This window comes from Anser brachyrhynchus, assembly GCF_964034855.1.
Source record: "Anser brachyrhynchus genome assembly, chromosome: 16".
Taxonomy (NCBI): Eukaryota; Metazoa; Chordata; class Aves; order Anseriformes; family Anatidae; genus Anser; species Anser brachyrhynchus.
In genome coordinates this window covers 932,180-948,240 of record NC_137734.1, presented here as the reverse complement: position 1 = coordinate 948,240, position 16,061 = coordinate 932,180, and the positions used below count along the sequence as shown (strand labels likewise).

The 16,061-nt window shown below is 42.8% G+C and overlaps 1 protein-coding gene across 1 annotated transcript; it reads left to right on the top strand.

Moving 5' to 3' along the window:
* Positions 1-46: 46 nt before the first annotated feature.
* Positions 47-7,898, top strand: MAPRE1 (microtubule associated protein RP/EB family member 1). The gene is made up of 7 exons (XM_080558669.1): positions 47-202; positions 606-729; positions 3,003-3,148; positions 4,306-4,510; positions 4,866-4,975; positions 5,684-5,836; positions 6,227-7,898. Exons 2-7 carry the CDS (start codon positions 609-611, stop codon positions 6,281-6,283), a joined length of 792 nt encoding a protein of 263 aa, XP_080414795.1. The 5' UTR covers positions 47-202; positions 606-608; the 3' UTR covers positions 6,284-7,898.
* The last annotated feature ends 8,163 nt before the right edge of the window (positions 7,899-16,061 follow it).

The window sequence follows — 16,061 nt, the reverse complement described above, 5'->3', positions numbered from 1 at the left end:
GCGCGGTAGCGGCGCGGCGGCCGTCCCCGCCCCCCCGCCCCCCCCCCGGGCCGCCGCCCGCCCTTTTTGCTGCGCGCGGCGCTGGGGCCGCGGCGCCGTGACGGTGCCGGTGACGTGAGCGCGTAGCGTGCGCGTGACGTGGTCCCGGGGCAGGCGGGCGGGGCCGGTTTGAACGCGGGGGAGACGGGGCCGGAGCGGGCAGGTAACGGGCGGGGAGGGGCGGGAGCGGGGCCGGGCTGCGGGGAGCGGAGCGGGGCCGGGCCGGGCTGAGGGGAGCGGGGAGCGGGGCCGGGCGGCGGGGAGCGGAGCGGGGCCCGGCGTGCGGCCTGCAGGGCCCGGCCCCGCCTGCCCCGGGCGCGCCCCTCAGCCGGGCCGCGGCCCACAGCGGCGCGGAGCAGCCCCGGGGCCGGGCCGGGCCGGGCCGGGGGAGGGGGCGCGGCCGGGCCCCGCTTTGTGCCGCCGGGGCCGGGAGCGGAGCGGGGCCGGCGCCTGGGCAGGCACCGGGAGGCGAGAGGTGGTCGGGCTGCTCCCCCCCCCTTTAAGCGCCGCCGTTCCGGTGGAGCGAGGCCGCCCCGTGGGGCTGACGGCCCGGTTGTGTCCCGCAGAAGATGGCGGTGAACGTGTACTCCACGTCGGTGACGAGCGATAACCTGAGCCGGCACGACATGCTGGCGTGGATCAACGAGTCCCTGCAGCTGGCGCTGACCAAGATCGAGCAGCTCTGCTCAGGTGAGGGGGGCCTGGGGAGGGGAGCCCCGGCCGGGTGGTGCCCGGGCTCGCCGGGGCCCACCTGCCCCGTCCGAGCTGCCCGTGCCGGCCTCCGCAGCCCCGGGTTGGGTGAGCAGGGGGCAGGAGCAGGGCTGTGGTTAACGTTAACCTGGCGTCTGCTGGTGCAGTCTGGTTATAGCTGGAGCTTCTTCAAAATGTTTTTTTAGCACTGTGTTGCTAAAAAAAGGTGTGTTCTCCAGGTTCACTGCGGCATAAACAGAGTAAGAAGGGATGGGGACTAACGTGCATAAAAGACTCTTAGGAGAAGCTGTTTTCTTGTAGGGACTTCACTCTGATGGGTGTGTTAAGCCTTGCAAGGATGGTAAGTAGCGTAAACAAATGTGATTTCTTGTGGAGGAGAACCACGAGGAGGTTTGGGAAGTGCCTAAAGGCTCAGGTTGGGCGGAAGGAGAGGCGTGAGGGAAAGCGTCCTGGTAATTCTTGGGCTCACCTTGAGGAATTTGCAACTGCTTTTAGTGAACTGCTCTTACTAAACTGCCCTTCCATCAGCCGGTGGGACCCCAAGTTAGTGTGGATTGAGCTGACTTCAGCAAAGATGAATATCTGATAGCTGTGAGCAGAAAAGGGGAAGTGACTACGCTACGGAGATGAAGTCACATGTCATCACAGGGAGGAGTGTGTGTGTTTGTGTGTGTGGGAGGGCGCTTGTAGGAATGAATAAAAAATAATAGTGTGTGGAGTAACAGCAGAAAAAAAAAACCTAAGGCTAAAAATGCAGCCTAGGTAGAAGATGGTGATTTGAATAACTGCAGCAGAGAGATGAAAGGGACTTGGTGAAGAGTGGAAGCGTGTCTCATACGGTGAGTTTGAGATAAGATGTTGCTCAAAGAATGAGGGATGTGGAAATTGGGAGCTGAGTAAAAGGAAAAAGCTTAAAATAAGTTTGGAACTGTCAGTACGTTTCCAGTGCCTGCAAAAATACTCCCAGCCTCTGCAGGTGTGGAGGTGGCTTTTACTGTCGCAGGCATGTGAGAGCAGAGGTTTCCAGGCTTTGCTACCTTTGGTAAGGGCAGTATTGGCAGCAGCAATTTGGGGTTGCATAAATGCACAGATCATTTTGGCTTATGCTGTGTATTTTCTTTTTTTTAAATCATGTGTATTTTCTTTTTTTTAAATCATGCTTGCTTTACAGATCACAAGTTGTTTTGAGATGGGGAATTTCTTTCTTTGTGTCAGTGTATGAGCAGCAATCTTGTAGTCACAGGTGAAAGTGGGAGCTCCAAGCAACCTGCTAAATATCTTGACAGAACGTGGGTGGTGCGGGACCGTTACCCCTGCCTGAGATGAATAGGCCAGTTCAGGGCAGCATCAGGGTGTGTTACTGCTTGACCTTCTGTATATCACAAAAAAAAGGCTTTTCATGTAGCTATTGGATGTTTTAGGGCAAGGCTCACGTTACTCTCCTGGTGCACTTAATTCTTTGATGTCGTGGGGTGGGAAATAATGCTCAGAATTTGATGCGTGTATTTTCAATGGTACGGTTGCAGATCATCACTGTAGAGTGATAAAATAACAGTTTTAAATATCTTTCGTTAGTAGAGGTGTACGTTTTACAAAAGCTCACTTTTTGGAGGTGGTTGTCTGCTCGTTGTAGCTGAACTGGATCCTGCTCTTCTTACAGCCAGAGCTGAATTGAAGGACACGAAGGATTTAAAATGAATGGAGAGAAATAGTCTCATATCAGTTCTTTGATTAAAGTTTGATTTAAATATAATTCAGCTTAATTTGGCCTCTTAACTTGGAGAGCCCCTTGAATTTTGTTTATGTTCTGGTTTTAGTAAGTAAATAAGACACTATTTTGATGATTAAGTATACTTTTTTAGAATAATTCTTTTTCTAGTTCTGTTAGTGTTGATGAGAATAGATTACATGCCTGTCAGATGCATGTAACAGATCTGTACTGATACCCACGAGTAAAGGAAAGCCAAATTACGTTGGATTTTTCTCTGGGAGTTATAGAGGCGCTGTTGCTCTTCTTCATGAGACCTGAAGCCATGAGACCAAAAGTTTAGTTCTACGGTTCCCTTAAGCTTATTTACAGCCATGCTGCACCAAAACAGATCAAAGGGTTCTGTTATCTTGCTGTTGCTGCCTTTAAGGGAATGTGTAGCTGCGGAATGAGTCAGGTCAGGTTGCTGATCTGACTGAAAAACAGCTTGTGTAGGCTGCTGAGGTGACTTGATTCATCCTCAACCGTGTGCTTCTCTCGGCAGGTGCTGCGTACTGTCAGTTCATGGACATGCTCTTTCCGGGTTCTGTAGCGCTCAAGAAAGTGAAGTTTCAAGCAAAATTGGAACACGAATACATTCAAAACTTCAAGGTTCTACAAGCGGGTTTTAAACGAATGGGTGTTGACAAAGTAAGTTGGATTGTAACTGGTTCTCCTTGCTCTTAACACCCAAGTAGATGGAATGTACTTTCAGATCTGGAGCTGAATAAATCTGGGGACAGAGTTTGTTTTTGGCTTGCAGATCTCAAAAGTTTTGGCTTGCACTGGGGTCCTCAGTTGTATTGGTACAATCTGCTTTACTCCAGCTGAGGTTAGGTGTGCATTTCTTAATGATGGAGATGATTTCTTCCATTTTAGTTCCGTACAGCTTCTGTAGCACGGACTAATGCTGAAATTTGAGATAAATTTTACTCGAGCTTATATACTACAAAGATGGTTCAAACAGTGTGTTCCCATAAGCTATTGGTATGGTAGTCTTAAGGATTTCAAATTCCTCTTTACAGGTATGTGTAACTTTAAACTGGTGACAATGAGATGTAAGTTTTTTCGTAGATCAAGTGTGTGTTATGCTTATGGAAGCGTGCTTTATCTAGTTATTAGTTACTGATAGCATGTTTGGTACAACGCAGAACATTCCCTTGTTAAAACTTCTGATTAAGAAGGCATCTCGTTCTTTGTTGGCTAACAGCTTGAACACGTGCTTGGTTGGTCTTATACCTTGGGGAAGGAACTTGTGCAGCCTGCCCAGAACTGGGCAGCTGTGCCCAAAGTGCCAAACGATCACCTAACAGTAATGACTCCCGGCCACTGCCAGGCTTCACAGACTGAAAGCTTGTGGCCTACAGACAGATCTTCACAATTCGCTGCTTTTGTAGTAATCTTCCTCGTTCTAGAGACGCTGTAATAAACTAAAAAGGTGATGTTTAAACCTTGTAGCAGTTCTGTGTGAGCAGGCTATGAAATTGGTCAGCAGTTCAGGTATATGAAAGCTAGCACTGGGTGAGCCACCTTCAAATTTACAGATAAGCTTTTTCAATGAAACTTGATGCAGAAGAAATCTTGCTGCAGAACTATTTCAAGTTAGTTCGGCCCTCGCAGTGAAACCAGATTTGTTTTTAATTCCTAATTATTAGGAAAAAATCTGTGTTATATACAGTTATGTCTATAGAGAAAATCCTCCTTGGACTGCATAAAGAATTGCATTTGCTTATTATTTTAAAACTTATGTAGTAAGAAAGAGAGAGGTTCTTTACCCTTAAAACAAGTTGAATCTTTTTTTTTTTCAGATAATTCCTGTGGACAAACTAGTGAAAGGAAAATTTCAGGACAACTTTGAATTTGTTCAGTGGTTCAAAAAATTTTTTGATGCGAACTATGATGGGAAGGAGTACGATCCCGTTGCAGCCCGACAAGGCCAAGAGACAGTAGCGCCAAATCTTGTTGCACCAGTTGTGAACAAACCCAAGAAATCTCTCGGTTCTGGCAGTGCAGGTAGAGAAGACGGTTAAAGATTCTCTAAATCATTAAAAACTCTGGGGGAAATGAGACTGGGTTGCTAATTAAAATCAGTGTATGAAACTGTATTATTTTGCAGCTTATTTCTGAGATGCTAGGCTTCAAACTCTGAACCATGCTTTCGTACCCGGTTATCTTGGAGCTACAGAAAGAGAAAACAGCTAGGATTGCTGCCAAGACGTGAAAGAAAATGCACGTCACATGGAGTAAAGGAGGAATACTTCATATACGAAAATGTCTTCAAATTTTTGCATGCTTGGAAGGGGGACAGTACTCTTAGGGCAGGAAAAAAGGTGCGCTAGGAAGAGCTAATGCTAAGTCAATCTTGCAGCCCCACAGAGGCCCATCGTTACACAGAGGACCCCAACGACTGCGAAAGCTGGGACTGGAATGGTGAAAAAGGCTGCAGGAGATGATGAATCAGCAGGATTGATTGAGCAGGTGTGTTGCCAAAATGGCCTTCTGAACTGCCCTGTGCTTTGTGAACTGCCCTGTGCTTTTATGCATATATATATATTTTAATAGCATGAAATGACTGTGTTAGGGAGATAGCAGAAAGAGATCTGTATCTACTAAGTTCATTTGGAATCACTTAATCAGGAGCCTTTGTTATAAAGGTTTTGCTCTCCTGATAGGAGCAAAACCACTTATGCAGTACATGAGCGCCCAGGCATTTAAATCTAGTATGTGCCATATCACACATAGCATTGTTTTTAAGCATTTCCACAGCTGTGTTGCAGATATTGCAGCATTCCAACTGAGCTATGAGCAGCTGCTACTTCAGTGAAATACTGAACGTAGTACAACTAAAACTGCCCTCAGTGTGAGAGAGTTGTCTTGAAGGAATGTGTTAGCAAAGAAAACTGCAGGCAGTTAAATTTTTACCTATGTCATGTACTAAGCCTTTGGAATTTCCAAGTGGTATTGCATGTGTTGGGTTGGGTGTTTATTCTGGAAATACTATTATAATTTAAGAAATAGACCTTTTCTTCCTCGTAAGACCTCCCCCTGCCTTTCTCCAGTATCTTGGTTATTTCTGAAGTGCTTTGCATATAACCACCTTTCTGAGAACTTTGGGGATCCTGCCTTTTGAATAGATGCTACTGCCTTCTCTTTGGTGGATAAACTATCGTTGATGTCCTGTGACAGATCAATGTATTGAAACTTACTGTTGAAGATCTGGAGAAGGAGAGAGACTTCTACTTTGGCAAATTGAGGAACATTGAATTGATCTGCCAGGAGAATGAAGGGGAGAATGATCCAGTATTGCAGAGGATTGTGGAAATTCTTTATGCCACAGATGTAAGTAATCTTGTATAAATTGTATTGCATAGTTCTCCCCGCACTGCGCCTTGTTACTGGGAGCTGGTTTGCTTTACAGTGCTCCCCCTTTCTACTTTCTTTTCTTTAGGTTTATGACATAGCTTTTTCCTGCAATAAAGGAACAGATAACATAATTATAGTCAGGCAACAAACAAGATCAGGCTCTCATGAAGAGTATATAACAAATAGATCAAAGATGAGGAAAATAAGCCTACTGTAATTTATCTTGACACTGTAAATGGTTGACTTAAGGGTACTTCCTTTTCACTGTTCTAAGTATAAATAAATACATTAAAGGAGTGTACAGAGTAGCTGGGAACTGGTTTAACATCAGTTTTTCATTAAAGCACTTGTTTTATCCCCTTTCAGGAAGGCTTTGTGATACCTGACGAAGGAGCACCGCAGGAAGAACAAGAAGAGTATTAACAGACCACATACTGTACCAGCAGAGCAGCAACATCAGAATTCTTTGCCCCAGATCATGTGCTTAACTGTAAAATACTCCACTTTATTCTTAGAGGACTCACTGGTTTCTTTTCATAAGCAAAAAAGTACCTCTTCTTAAAGTGCACTTTGCAGAAGTTTCACTCTTTTTACAGTGGGTTTGAGTTAGGAGCTCTTTCTCACTTTGTAGCAGAGCAGTATTCACATCTAGGTGGTATATTTAGGGAGCAAGAGGCTGAATATTTGGAACTTGTTGCAGAATGGTTTGCTGGTAAAACACTGGTTTGTGGAAAGACTCTTTTTGTATCTGAGGTGGCGTGTAGTAGAGAACTTAAAGACTCTGACTCACAGAAAGATTGAGTTAATGTGAAATTGCAGCACAGAAATTATAATAAAATGCCTTAAGAGTATTTAATATGCTTCCATATGCCAAATTGAAGTAATGTGACAGGAGATTTTATGTGCTTCATACTGGGGTAGACGCTTGTTTAACTCCATTCACTGCTGTCTGAGAGGCCTTGCATGGCAGTCTCACTTTGTCAGCAAGTGCTCAAAAGGGGCTATTAAAACAAAACTTCATTCCTATGTAAAGCTGCTTACTGAGTGATTAGTTCTCGATGAAATAGGCCTTAACGTTGCCTGTCACAAGATTAGAGGGAGTATGAACAGCTGAGACACATAAATTACCTTGAAGAGTGCTAAAGCCTTTTTCTATGGCATTGTGGCTAATGACTTTGCCAAAACGTACTGTGTTTTCTGTTTAAAAACAAATCAAAAAACAACAAAAAGCAAAGGGCATCCAGTCTTACTGCCTAAAAGGTTCTTCAGAAGTAATTTTCTTTTCTGGCTCTTGTTTCTATAACTGTTTATTTTTGTTGGTATGCTTTTTGGTCTCTCACTGGTTCTCTTCTCTTTCCAATCCCAAGGAGTGCTATCAAACCCAATGGTTGTAACGGGACTTGCACTGTGCAACTCTCTTAGAATGAAAATGAATTGAGCACGTGAGGATGATTTTGTCCTTTTTTTTTTAAACCAGGACGTATCTAATAATAATAATACTTGCCACTTCACTAGTTTTCTGGGGTCAAAAGTAAAAGATGCTGGCTAACAGAGCTAATGTTCCTGCAGAAAATACAGTACTGAGACTAACTTAAATATTAATATTTAAAGTACTTTCTTTAACTGTCCCTCTTTTTTGCTATCATGCCCCGCGTTACTGTTGTGTTTGGCAAGATCCTGCAAGACTTCTGATTCCCCTTCACTACTGAGATTGATCAGTCCTGTTGTGCTTGTATTCATTTGTTCCTGGTGGTAGCTTGTCCTAAAATGTGTGTAGGAGAGCATTTTATGGTAATTGTTGTGTAGTGCATGAATCTTTGTGAAATTCAGAGAAAAACCCAAATTCAGTGAATGCCAAAAAATGCAAGTATCTAGCCATTGTTTAAAATTGCAGTGGTGCTATTTCTCTTGTGGCCTTTTAGACTTTTGTTGCCCTAAAACTCCATTTTACTGAGAAACCATATTTGACTCGGACTTTTCTTGACAGGGTTTTTCTATTTTACGCAGTTTCTAAATAAAGTTCTGTATTTCAAGAGTGTCATGTCTGCTGGAGTCTCTCATACTTTCAGATATGATTAGGCAAAGCTAGAGATCGTGGTGGTTTACGTTATGAAGCTTGCAGGACCTGGAATATCTACTTTCCTTCTCTGGTCCTACTTACATTCATTGCTAACCTGAGCAGCAGCAATATTGAAATTTTCTTTGGAGTGTGCTGGGGGAAAACATTGCTTGAGTTCTTTTTTCTTTTTTCCCCCACAAGCGGATGAAATGTGAGTGTATTGTTGACTTCCTCCTAATGGTGTAAGAAAGGGGCTGGAGAACAGGAATGCCAGTGTATGACTAAAGTGTTTTTAAAACTGCTAAAACACTGGTTAGTAGTTATTTATAACTAATAGAGGGTTGGATTTAGATGATCTTTAAGGTCCCTTCCAACCCGAGCCATTCTGTGGTTCTATAAACAAATAATGTTAATTGCACCTGTCACCAGTCTCTAGTAGTTGACTTGTTTCCTTTGGATTATGTTTCATAAATGAGCTTAAATGTTACTCTTTCAGATGTATGCGCAGACCAGCTTCTTCAGAGAAGTGCTTATGTGATGTATCTAACCTTGAAATTGGAAGTGGTCCCTGAAGGGCTTCTCTGTCATGCTGGAGAACACCCTCCTGGCCTGCCCAAGCGCTCCATGGATGCCTCATTCTAAAGAATTGGCATCATTGGTATTTCAAAACTGGTGTTGGACTACGGGAGTGCAGACGTAGAACAGGGTGTTTGATGCACATAAAATCTTCTTTACCATTACTTGTTTGCTTTGAGGTCAGAAGCATGCTTTTATCAACTCCAAATACTCTGTTATTCCAGCAACTCAAAGCAAAAGATGGCGATAGCATATGGCTGAATTTGGAGGTGACTTCTGGGGTGTCTGCTTTTTTGCAGTCCAGTTGCACACTGGAACATGGTTGCTTAAAGTCTACTTTTAATGAGATTGCATGTTTGGAACTATGAGGCAACCAGGTCATCAGATGGGATGCATTAGGTCAGTTTTGAACTCTTGCTGTTACAAGCAAGCAACTGCTACTAAAAGCAAGCAAATATCCTTTTATGCTGAGAGAAAGATGAGTCAGAAAAACTGTCAGTGCGCCTTGTGAGACAATGTGTGGGCCTGTTGGATGTGCATTGTGAAACTAAACTGAAACTGCAGTCTTGTAAGTCAAATGTTGGTAAGATTTCAAACTGCTTAAATAGCTTCTGTGCTACTAAGATGAGTTAGAATGGGGCCAAGCTCGTGGTCAACTTAAATGACTATGTTACAGATATCTTGGCATAATCTGTTTTTAATGTCCTTTTTGGGAAATAAATGACAACAAAACCAACTCAAACCCATAGATTTAACATAGCTACTCTGTTACACTGGTACAGTATATGCTGTTAAATAGTAAATGCTCACCTACTGGAACAATTCAGATAGCATCCAACTTTTCTTAGCATCTTAGTTTTGTCAGATATTTGAAAAATGAACGGAAAGGAAGAACCAAAAGCTCACATCTCCTTTCTGTACGTCTTATTTGCAGGTGGGCTTGTGGATATTTTTAACTCTTATTGTTCAATTTTTTCAAAATTCCTGGTTTGCAATGACAATTCTTACTGTAACTGTTAAAAGCCTTCAAATAAAGGCCAGAAACTTGCTCACTGTTGTATCATATCACTATTTAATGTGACTGTTGGAGCACTCGGTGATCTTGTCTGTCTAGTCAAATGTCTATTCTCAAGAATATCCATGTTCTTCAGGAGTGGGATTTTTTCTTAAAATACCCTTCCAAGGGTAAGGCTGGAATCTACTTCTCACAAGAGATATTTTTGGCAAGTCAGTTTGTAAACCTAGCGGAAAAAATACAGGGGATAGTAGCATGGGCTTAGCAACATTGCTGGGATAACTTGTGTGTCTAGAACTAAATCAAGGGTAGTGGCTTCTTGGCAAGGCATGGGTTGAGCTAAAAGACTTCATGCTTGAGTGTTAGGTCAAGTATATCTTTTCTAGAGTTGAGCACGTATAAAATAGTGTAAACCAATTTAAGATGGAAAAAGAATATGAGCTCTAAAGTAAAATTCCAGCTTTGTAGGTCAGCAAACAAGTGGGGGTTTGGTGGTTGCAACCTTGTGAATAACTGGAAGAATGTACTAAACTATTGCAGGGGCTGCAAAGTACTCAGGCTACCGGTGGATGTAAAGGAATGCATTAGGGCACCTGTGCATTGTTGGCAGGACAGCTGAAGAATTTTCTGGTCCTTTGATGCAGAGAAAACAAGGGCACAAAGTTGTTGCATGTCTAGTTCTGGCTAATTGGAATACGAAACTGCAAACGGTTTGGATGAGAGCGTACAGTGCTGTAGCTGACAATGCTTGGAACAGAGGGATACAACCATGGTTTTGCAGAAAAGAGATCTCAGTAAACTCAGTTGGTAAGTGAGAGCTCCTGGGATGAGATTTTGGGACTGCGGCTGTCAATTCCTCGCAGAAAGTATTTGGATAGTTAATCTTAGAATTAGAGGAAGGAAGTGTGCTAAACTAATGTGACTAGAGAACGTTTAGGGGTATATATGGAAGTAGAAATTATAGAAGGTTGCATTTGTAAAAGGACCAAGATAAATGCATGTGAATAAAATCATACCATGAAATGGTAGAAAAAAACTGGAAAGGAATCTGGTGTGGGAGAACACTTTTAAGGAAAGAGTAGCGGAATATTCCGGGGTTAAAGAGAAATAATCAGTACACAAATCCTGGACAGGCAATATGAGGTTAGGAAGTAGTACTGCAGAAGAGGGGCTAGAGTTTTAATACAAGCAATGCTCATCCAAAGAAACAAAACAAACATTTTCTTTTTTGAGTAACACCTGTTAAACTGAACGATTTGACTATCAGAAAGGAAATGGTATTCTGAAAATACGCATACTTAAACCTTAACTAATAAACCTTAATTAAGACAGACAATCTGTCTTCAAGAAACTTTTTTCTCTTTAGTTTTGTTCCTTCTCTATTAAACTTCAACCTGAACATTTTCTATGGTGGAAAAAAAAACATTTGCAGAAGGCAATTCCAGCTTTGAAGGCGCAAAGGCCAATCTCTGTAAAAACTATTCTTTCTCCACACAGCTGGCTAGCTTTTTGAACTGTGCTCTTTATATACAATTTTCATGAAGTATATATATATATAAAGTGTATATATATAAACATACAAAACATATATATATACACACACATATATGTATATGTCAATTAAATCTTTGGCTGACCTATCAGGTCTTTAGGAAACAAGAACTGATGTGGTTCTTGTTTTACTTCTGAGAGATGTTTTGCAGAGATTTTTCTCTTGAAAGTAATTTTGTAAAATGGTTGGCTGCCAATCTTCTGATAGTGCTCTGACTCTGATTTTGTCCCCAGGGGATGCGTAAGGCTGAATGGACATTCAGGAAGCATTAAATCTCACGGGGCTGCCTGGATATAAATCTCAACGCATTCAAAGCTCTGCAGATTGATATTTATGAAGTGATAAGCGGATGAAGTTAAAAGGGGGCGGGGACGGGGACAGTGAAGGTGGGTGTATTTTCAAAACCTGAATACAAAACCATATTTCTTGGCTTTTCTCCAGAAAGGGCTTTCCGAGAGGAGGAGGAGGAGGGAGAAAATGGAGAGGTTTGTGACGGTTACTGTGCGGCTCTGCAGCAGCCCCATGTAAAGGTAGGGAAGGGTGAAGAGGTGGAGCAGTCACCCTGGGAACCGTCCCGGTGACCCCAGGAGCAGCGACACATCCCATGACTGCTTGGCATTATGTGAAAGTGCTTTTACACAACAGCTGGAGAGGAACCACTTCATCCATCAGGACCAGATGGGGCAAGATCGGTGCATCCCTGACAAATAGGTCCTGAGACCTTCCCCCTTTCTTGCTCTTCTCTTGCATCCTTTGTTTTTTGTCTGGGGTCTGTGAAATAAGAGACCTTGCTGATGGCTTCGCAGGCAGGTTCCCAGTGGATGTGCAGGGGAAGCAGGGGCAGATGAAATAAATGCGTGCTGCTACAAGGGTGAGTAGCACCACAAGAAGTGACAACTCTCTCCGATAACACTGCTGAGAGACAAGACAAGCACCTGGTGGCAGATAGTTTCCTCCTTTTGCAAATAAGGCTGTTCTTTTGGAACCTCCTCAAAATCCCAGTCACAGCAGATCCTTATTAAATACTTGGACGGGTAGGCAGAGCTTGGCTCTCGGTGTAACTCTCGGTGTAACAAAGGAATGGGAGATCTTCCCTCTTACTGCCGTTTTATTAAGGTTAGTTCAAGTCCTGGGGGCCTGGGAGGTGAAGAGTGGGGGTGATTAGCATGTGTGGGGCTTGGTGCTGCCATGGCTACCTTGATAGTATTATTTGAGCTGGCTAATCTTAAACTAGCATGGGTGTGAGCTGCAATAAAGGCATTGTCATGGAGAGCATGTTCATAAAGGTTATTTCCATTCATCCAGACACGGGTTGCTCCTGTTTAATGATCGCTTTGTCTTCAAAACCAGCACAACGTGAGCGAGCAGCCACGGTGCAGATAAATAGAGGGCAGAAAGTCTGAAAACAGTTCTGATGGGCTAAGTGAAACAGCTGCAACAGGTCACTCGGTGCTTTGAAACTTTTGATCACTGCTTTGGGTATTCTATATAACTTTAACTGTTTGTCCATAATAAACATTAATATTTTAAGTTATATTTTTACAACTATAAAAATTGTATGAAATATATCGAAATCGGTGAATGCTCTAATCTCTTCCAGCCAAATCTCCAGGAAAAGGGGATGCTTTCAGGGTCCTGAAGAGAGACAGTGGAGATAAGTCTTCTTTGGTACTGGGTTTTCTGCAATTCTCTTTGCTCAGAAATATGTGCATCCAGCTACCCCTACCTTTGAAACTGTGCTCTGGGTGGAAAACATCCAAGTTTACATAATACTTCTGGAGAGGAGACTTTGTTTTCAGTACTGAGCAAATCATTTGGAAGGCTTTACTATTTTCACTCTGCTGTTTGGGCAAATGAGCCACAAGATGCCACTGTTTCAGCTGCTGCAGCACGGTGGCTGGACAGCCACCTACGTCAGCTGTGTCCACAAGGGCTGGGTGTTCTCTCTATCTTGATAACTTTGTCAGCTCCACCACAGCTATGGATTGAAGCCTGTGCTACTAAGGATGGATTAGAATTTGTTATAAAGCAGTGTCTAAATTGGGTCGTAACACTTCCGTTATCCTAAATTTCTCCTACTTAGCCCTGATCTCACAGTGCTATTTAAAGTCTGCTTACACTAGCAAGAGGTGTAAGCTTGGTTACCTTGGATGGTAAAGGTTTTGAAGCAGAGAGTTTCTTATAGCTCTAGATAATATGCCAGAACTAGTAACCTTGTAAGAGTGTTCCAGTGTACTTGCTCTGCTGCAGGTCTTTCATTTCTGCAGGACGCTGTTATCAGAATCTCTGTGCAGAATAAATGCATGCATCTCTGTGCATGTATAAATGACCAAATTTAGAAAAAATTGCATGCTAGACATGTGCATGAAAGTTATAAACTGTCTGCAAAGTTTAGACTTCCAGTAAACATATTTGCTGATTTGGAAGCTTTAGAAATTTGCTGCAGGGTTCTTTTTGGGACCACCTCTAACACAGTGTTTTTACAGAATGCCCTCCTTGTGATCTTTTTGCTCAGAAATGAATTATCTGATTTAGTCCAGGTTGTCAATTTGTGATGCTTATTTCCACAGGTTTGGATATGAACGAGTTCTGCACTGCAATGAAAGAAATTATAATATAAACAATAAAGACTTTGATATGTTATGAAGACTGACATTGATTGTGATGCTTCATAGCCCGGGTAATGACACTGTCCTCTGTGATGAAAGATGAGGGTTAAGGAATAGCAGTTGCAAAAGTAATTTCCTGATTTATTTAAAAGAAAAAAAAAATCGAATATCATTTGTTACTGGTGGTAGGGCAGTGTTTATTTTCATAGCTATCTACCATAATTCTCACTCTGTCAACACCACAGAACCTGAGATAATTAATTCTGCTCTTCCTTTGTTGCTGTGCAAATTAGATCAGTGTCTGTCTTGTAGGAAGAGTATCTGGACTATGTGCTACAGGAATTCAGAAGCAATGCTACCATGTTGGAAAACAAATCACATCCGCTTTCTAAGATGCCCACCACCGTAATCCCATTGTAAGATATTTTTGAGGAGCAATCCTACATTAAGAGCTGCTTGTATTTATCTTCCACTTAATGGCTCTCCTGTGAAGCCATGAAAAATATCTACTACTTAAGCATTCATTTTACATCAAATGGAAAACATGAACATCTTCCCAGATGAAATTGGCTTAATAAACCAGTCCCTCATTTAAGAGCAGTGTCTATTATAAGATAATAGATTTGCTGATGAATGACTCCTAGAGATGGGTTCTCTTGGGTTTAATCAATCTGGTTTGGCTATTGTATGTAAAACCATGAATTTAGTAGATTGTGCAAGACTGTGCTGTTACCAAGACAAACCAGGATATAAGACATTACAGCTATTCTCCTTCATGAGTTTTAGATTTACAAAGGTGAAATGGCCTATTTAGATCGACCTCAGTTCTTTTAATCTTCCTAACCTAGAGAGGAGAAGACTGCACTGAGGATGGAGGAAGAGGCTTAAGCCTGTATGCATAAGAGGCTGTTGCAAAGAAAAGAGTCTGACTTCGTCCGTGGTGAAAAAGGACAAATTAATGGAATTAAACTTCAATTATTCATATTTAACAGACTTTTTTTTTCCTGTTCTAATACCAAAGGCCGAGCAGAACGTGACTTTGTAAGAGGAGTGGAAAGGTTTCACAAACATTTAGCTGAGAGGTAAAGATCCTGATTCCACTGTAGGCAGGGGTTGGGTTAGGTCCCCCTGGCCCTGAGGTTCCTTCTACTTTTCTTGAATCTATGGTTCAAAAGACAATTGGTTCTGATTTTTTAGGGGTTGTAGAGGTCTTCACTGAGGTGAAGTATGATGTGCTTCTTGTGTATGCTTGCCTCTTAATCAAAGCAGAATATCCCTTTTCCTGCTGCATTTCATAACCATCTTTTTCCTTAGCCTTGCAACTCTACATCCAGAGAGAGCCTTTGGGGCGAAACCCCGGAGATTTGAAAGTTAGCAAATTTGGGTTCTCCTTTGGGTTTAATCAATCTAGTTTGGCTGTTGTACATAAAACCCTGAATTTAGTAGATTGTGCCCAGCAATGGGGAGGTTTTCTGCTCCCCCTCTGAGTATTGCGAGGTGGTGGAAGTGTGCAGGACTTCATGGTTGAAGATGTCTGCGAGAAATGCTTTTCCTCCATATTGCTGCTGCTCTCCTGAAAAATTTTTAGGAAGCCTAAGAGGGCAAACAATCAAATTTTCATATAAGGAATATTTTAAATTGGTTTCCTAAGAGAGTCTGTTTAAACAGAAGCAGCTGGTCTTGGCTCAAATTACTGCCTGCTAAGTCAACTTCTAGATTGAGTGCAAGGTAATGAATCAGGAATCAGGGCTGAGCGCTGGAGAGGTGCAATTAGACCCTTGATTCCTGTTTCTTTCCATCTTGTCATTAGTGAGCTTCAAACGAACGCTCCTTGTAGAGTTTTCTTGAATTTCTTAATTTTCTCTAAAGGCTATCGCAGATGAAAAGTATCTGACTTGCAGCTCCTCTGGGGTGGAGCTCACCCTGGAGCAGAGGCACAAGGGAGCCCGTTTGTGCCTTGGAGTGACAGTGAAGGTGACGGAGCGGCAGACAGTGGCACCCGGCTTGCCTGTGCCGGGAACTGGTTTCTTTGCAGCTTGGCTGCACTCATCGGGGAGTGCATCGGGTGCAGGTCACTGGTGTGGTGTGTCTGAGCAACGCCAGCCTGCTGGCAATTGGATCTATTGATGAAACCATTGGTAAAAAATTATAAAAATGACTACCTGTTCTGGGATTGTGCACAGTGTCTTCACCTTGGAAGTCAAAGAAAATTTATCCTTGGTTTGTAATGAGGATGTTGCCAGCATATTTAATGCTGTGTATGCTTGTGAATTGCTGTCTGCATGGCTGTGCATGCCTTCGGTTAGAAGCGTGTGAAGACACGGTGCCATCAGCGTGTCATTAGCCCTATGTCATGGGATCTCCCCACGGATCTGGCACAGAATTCCTTG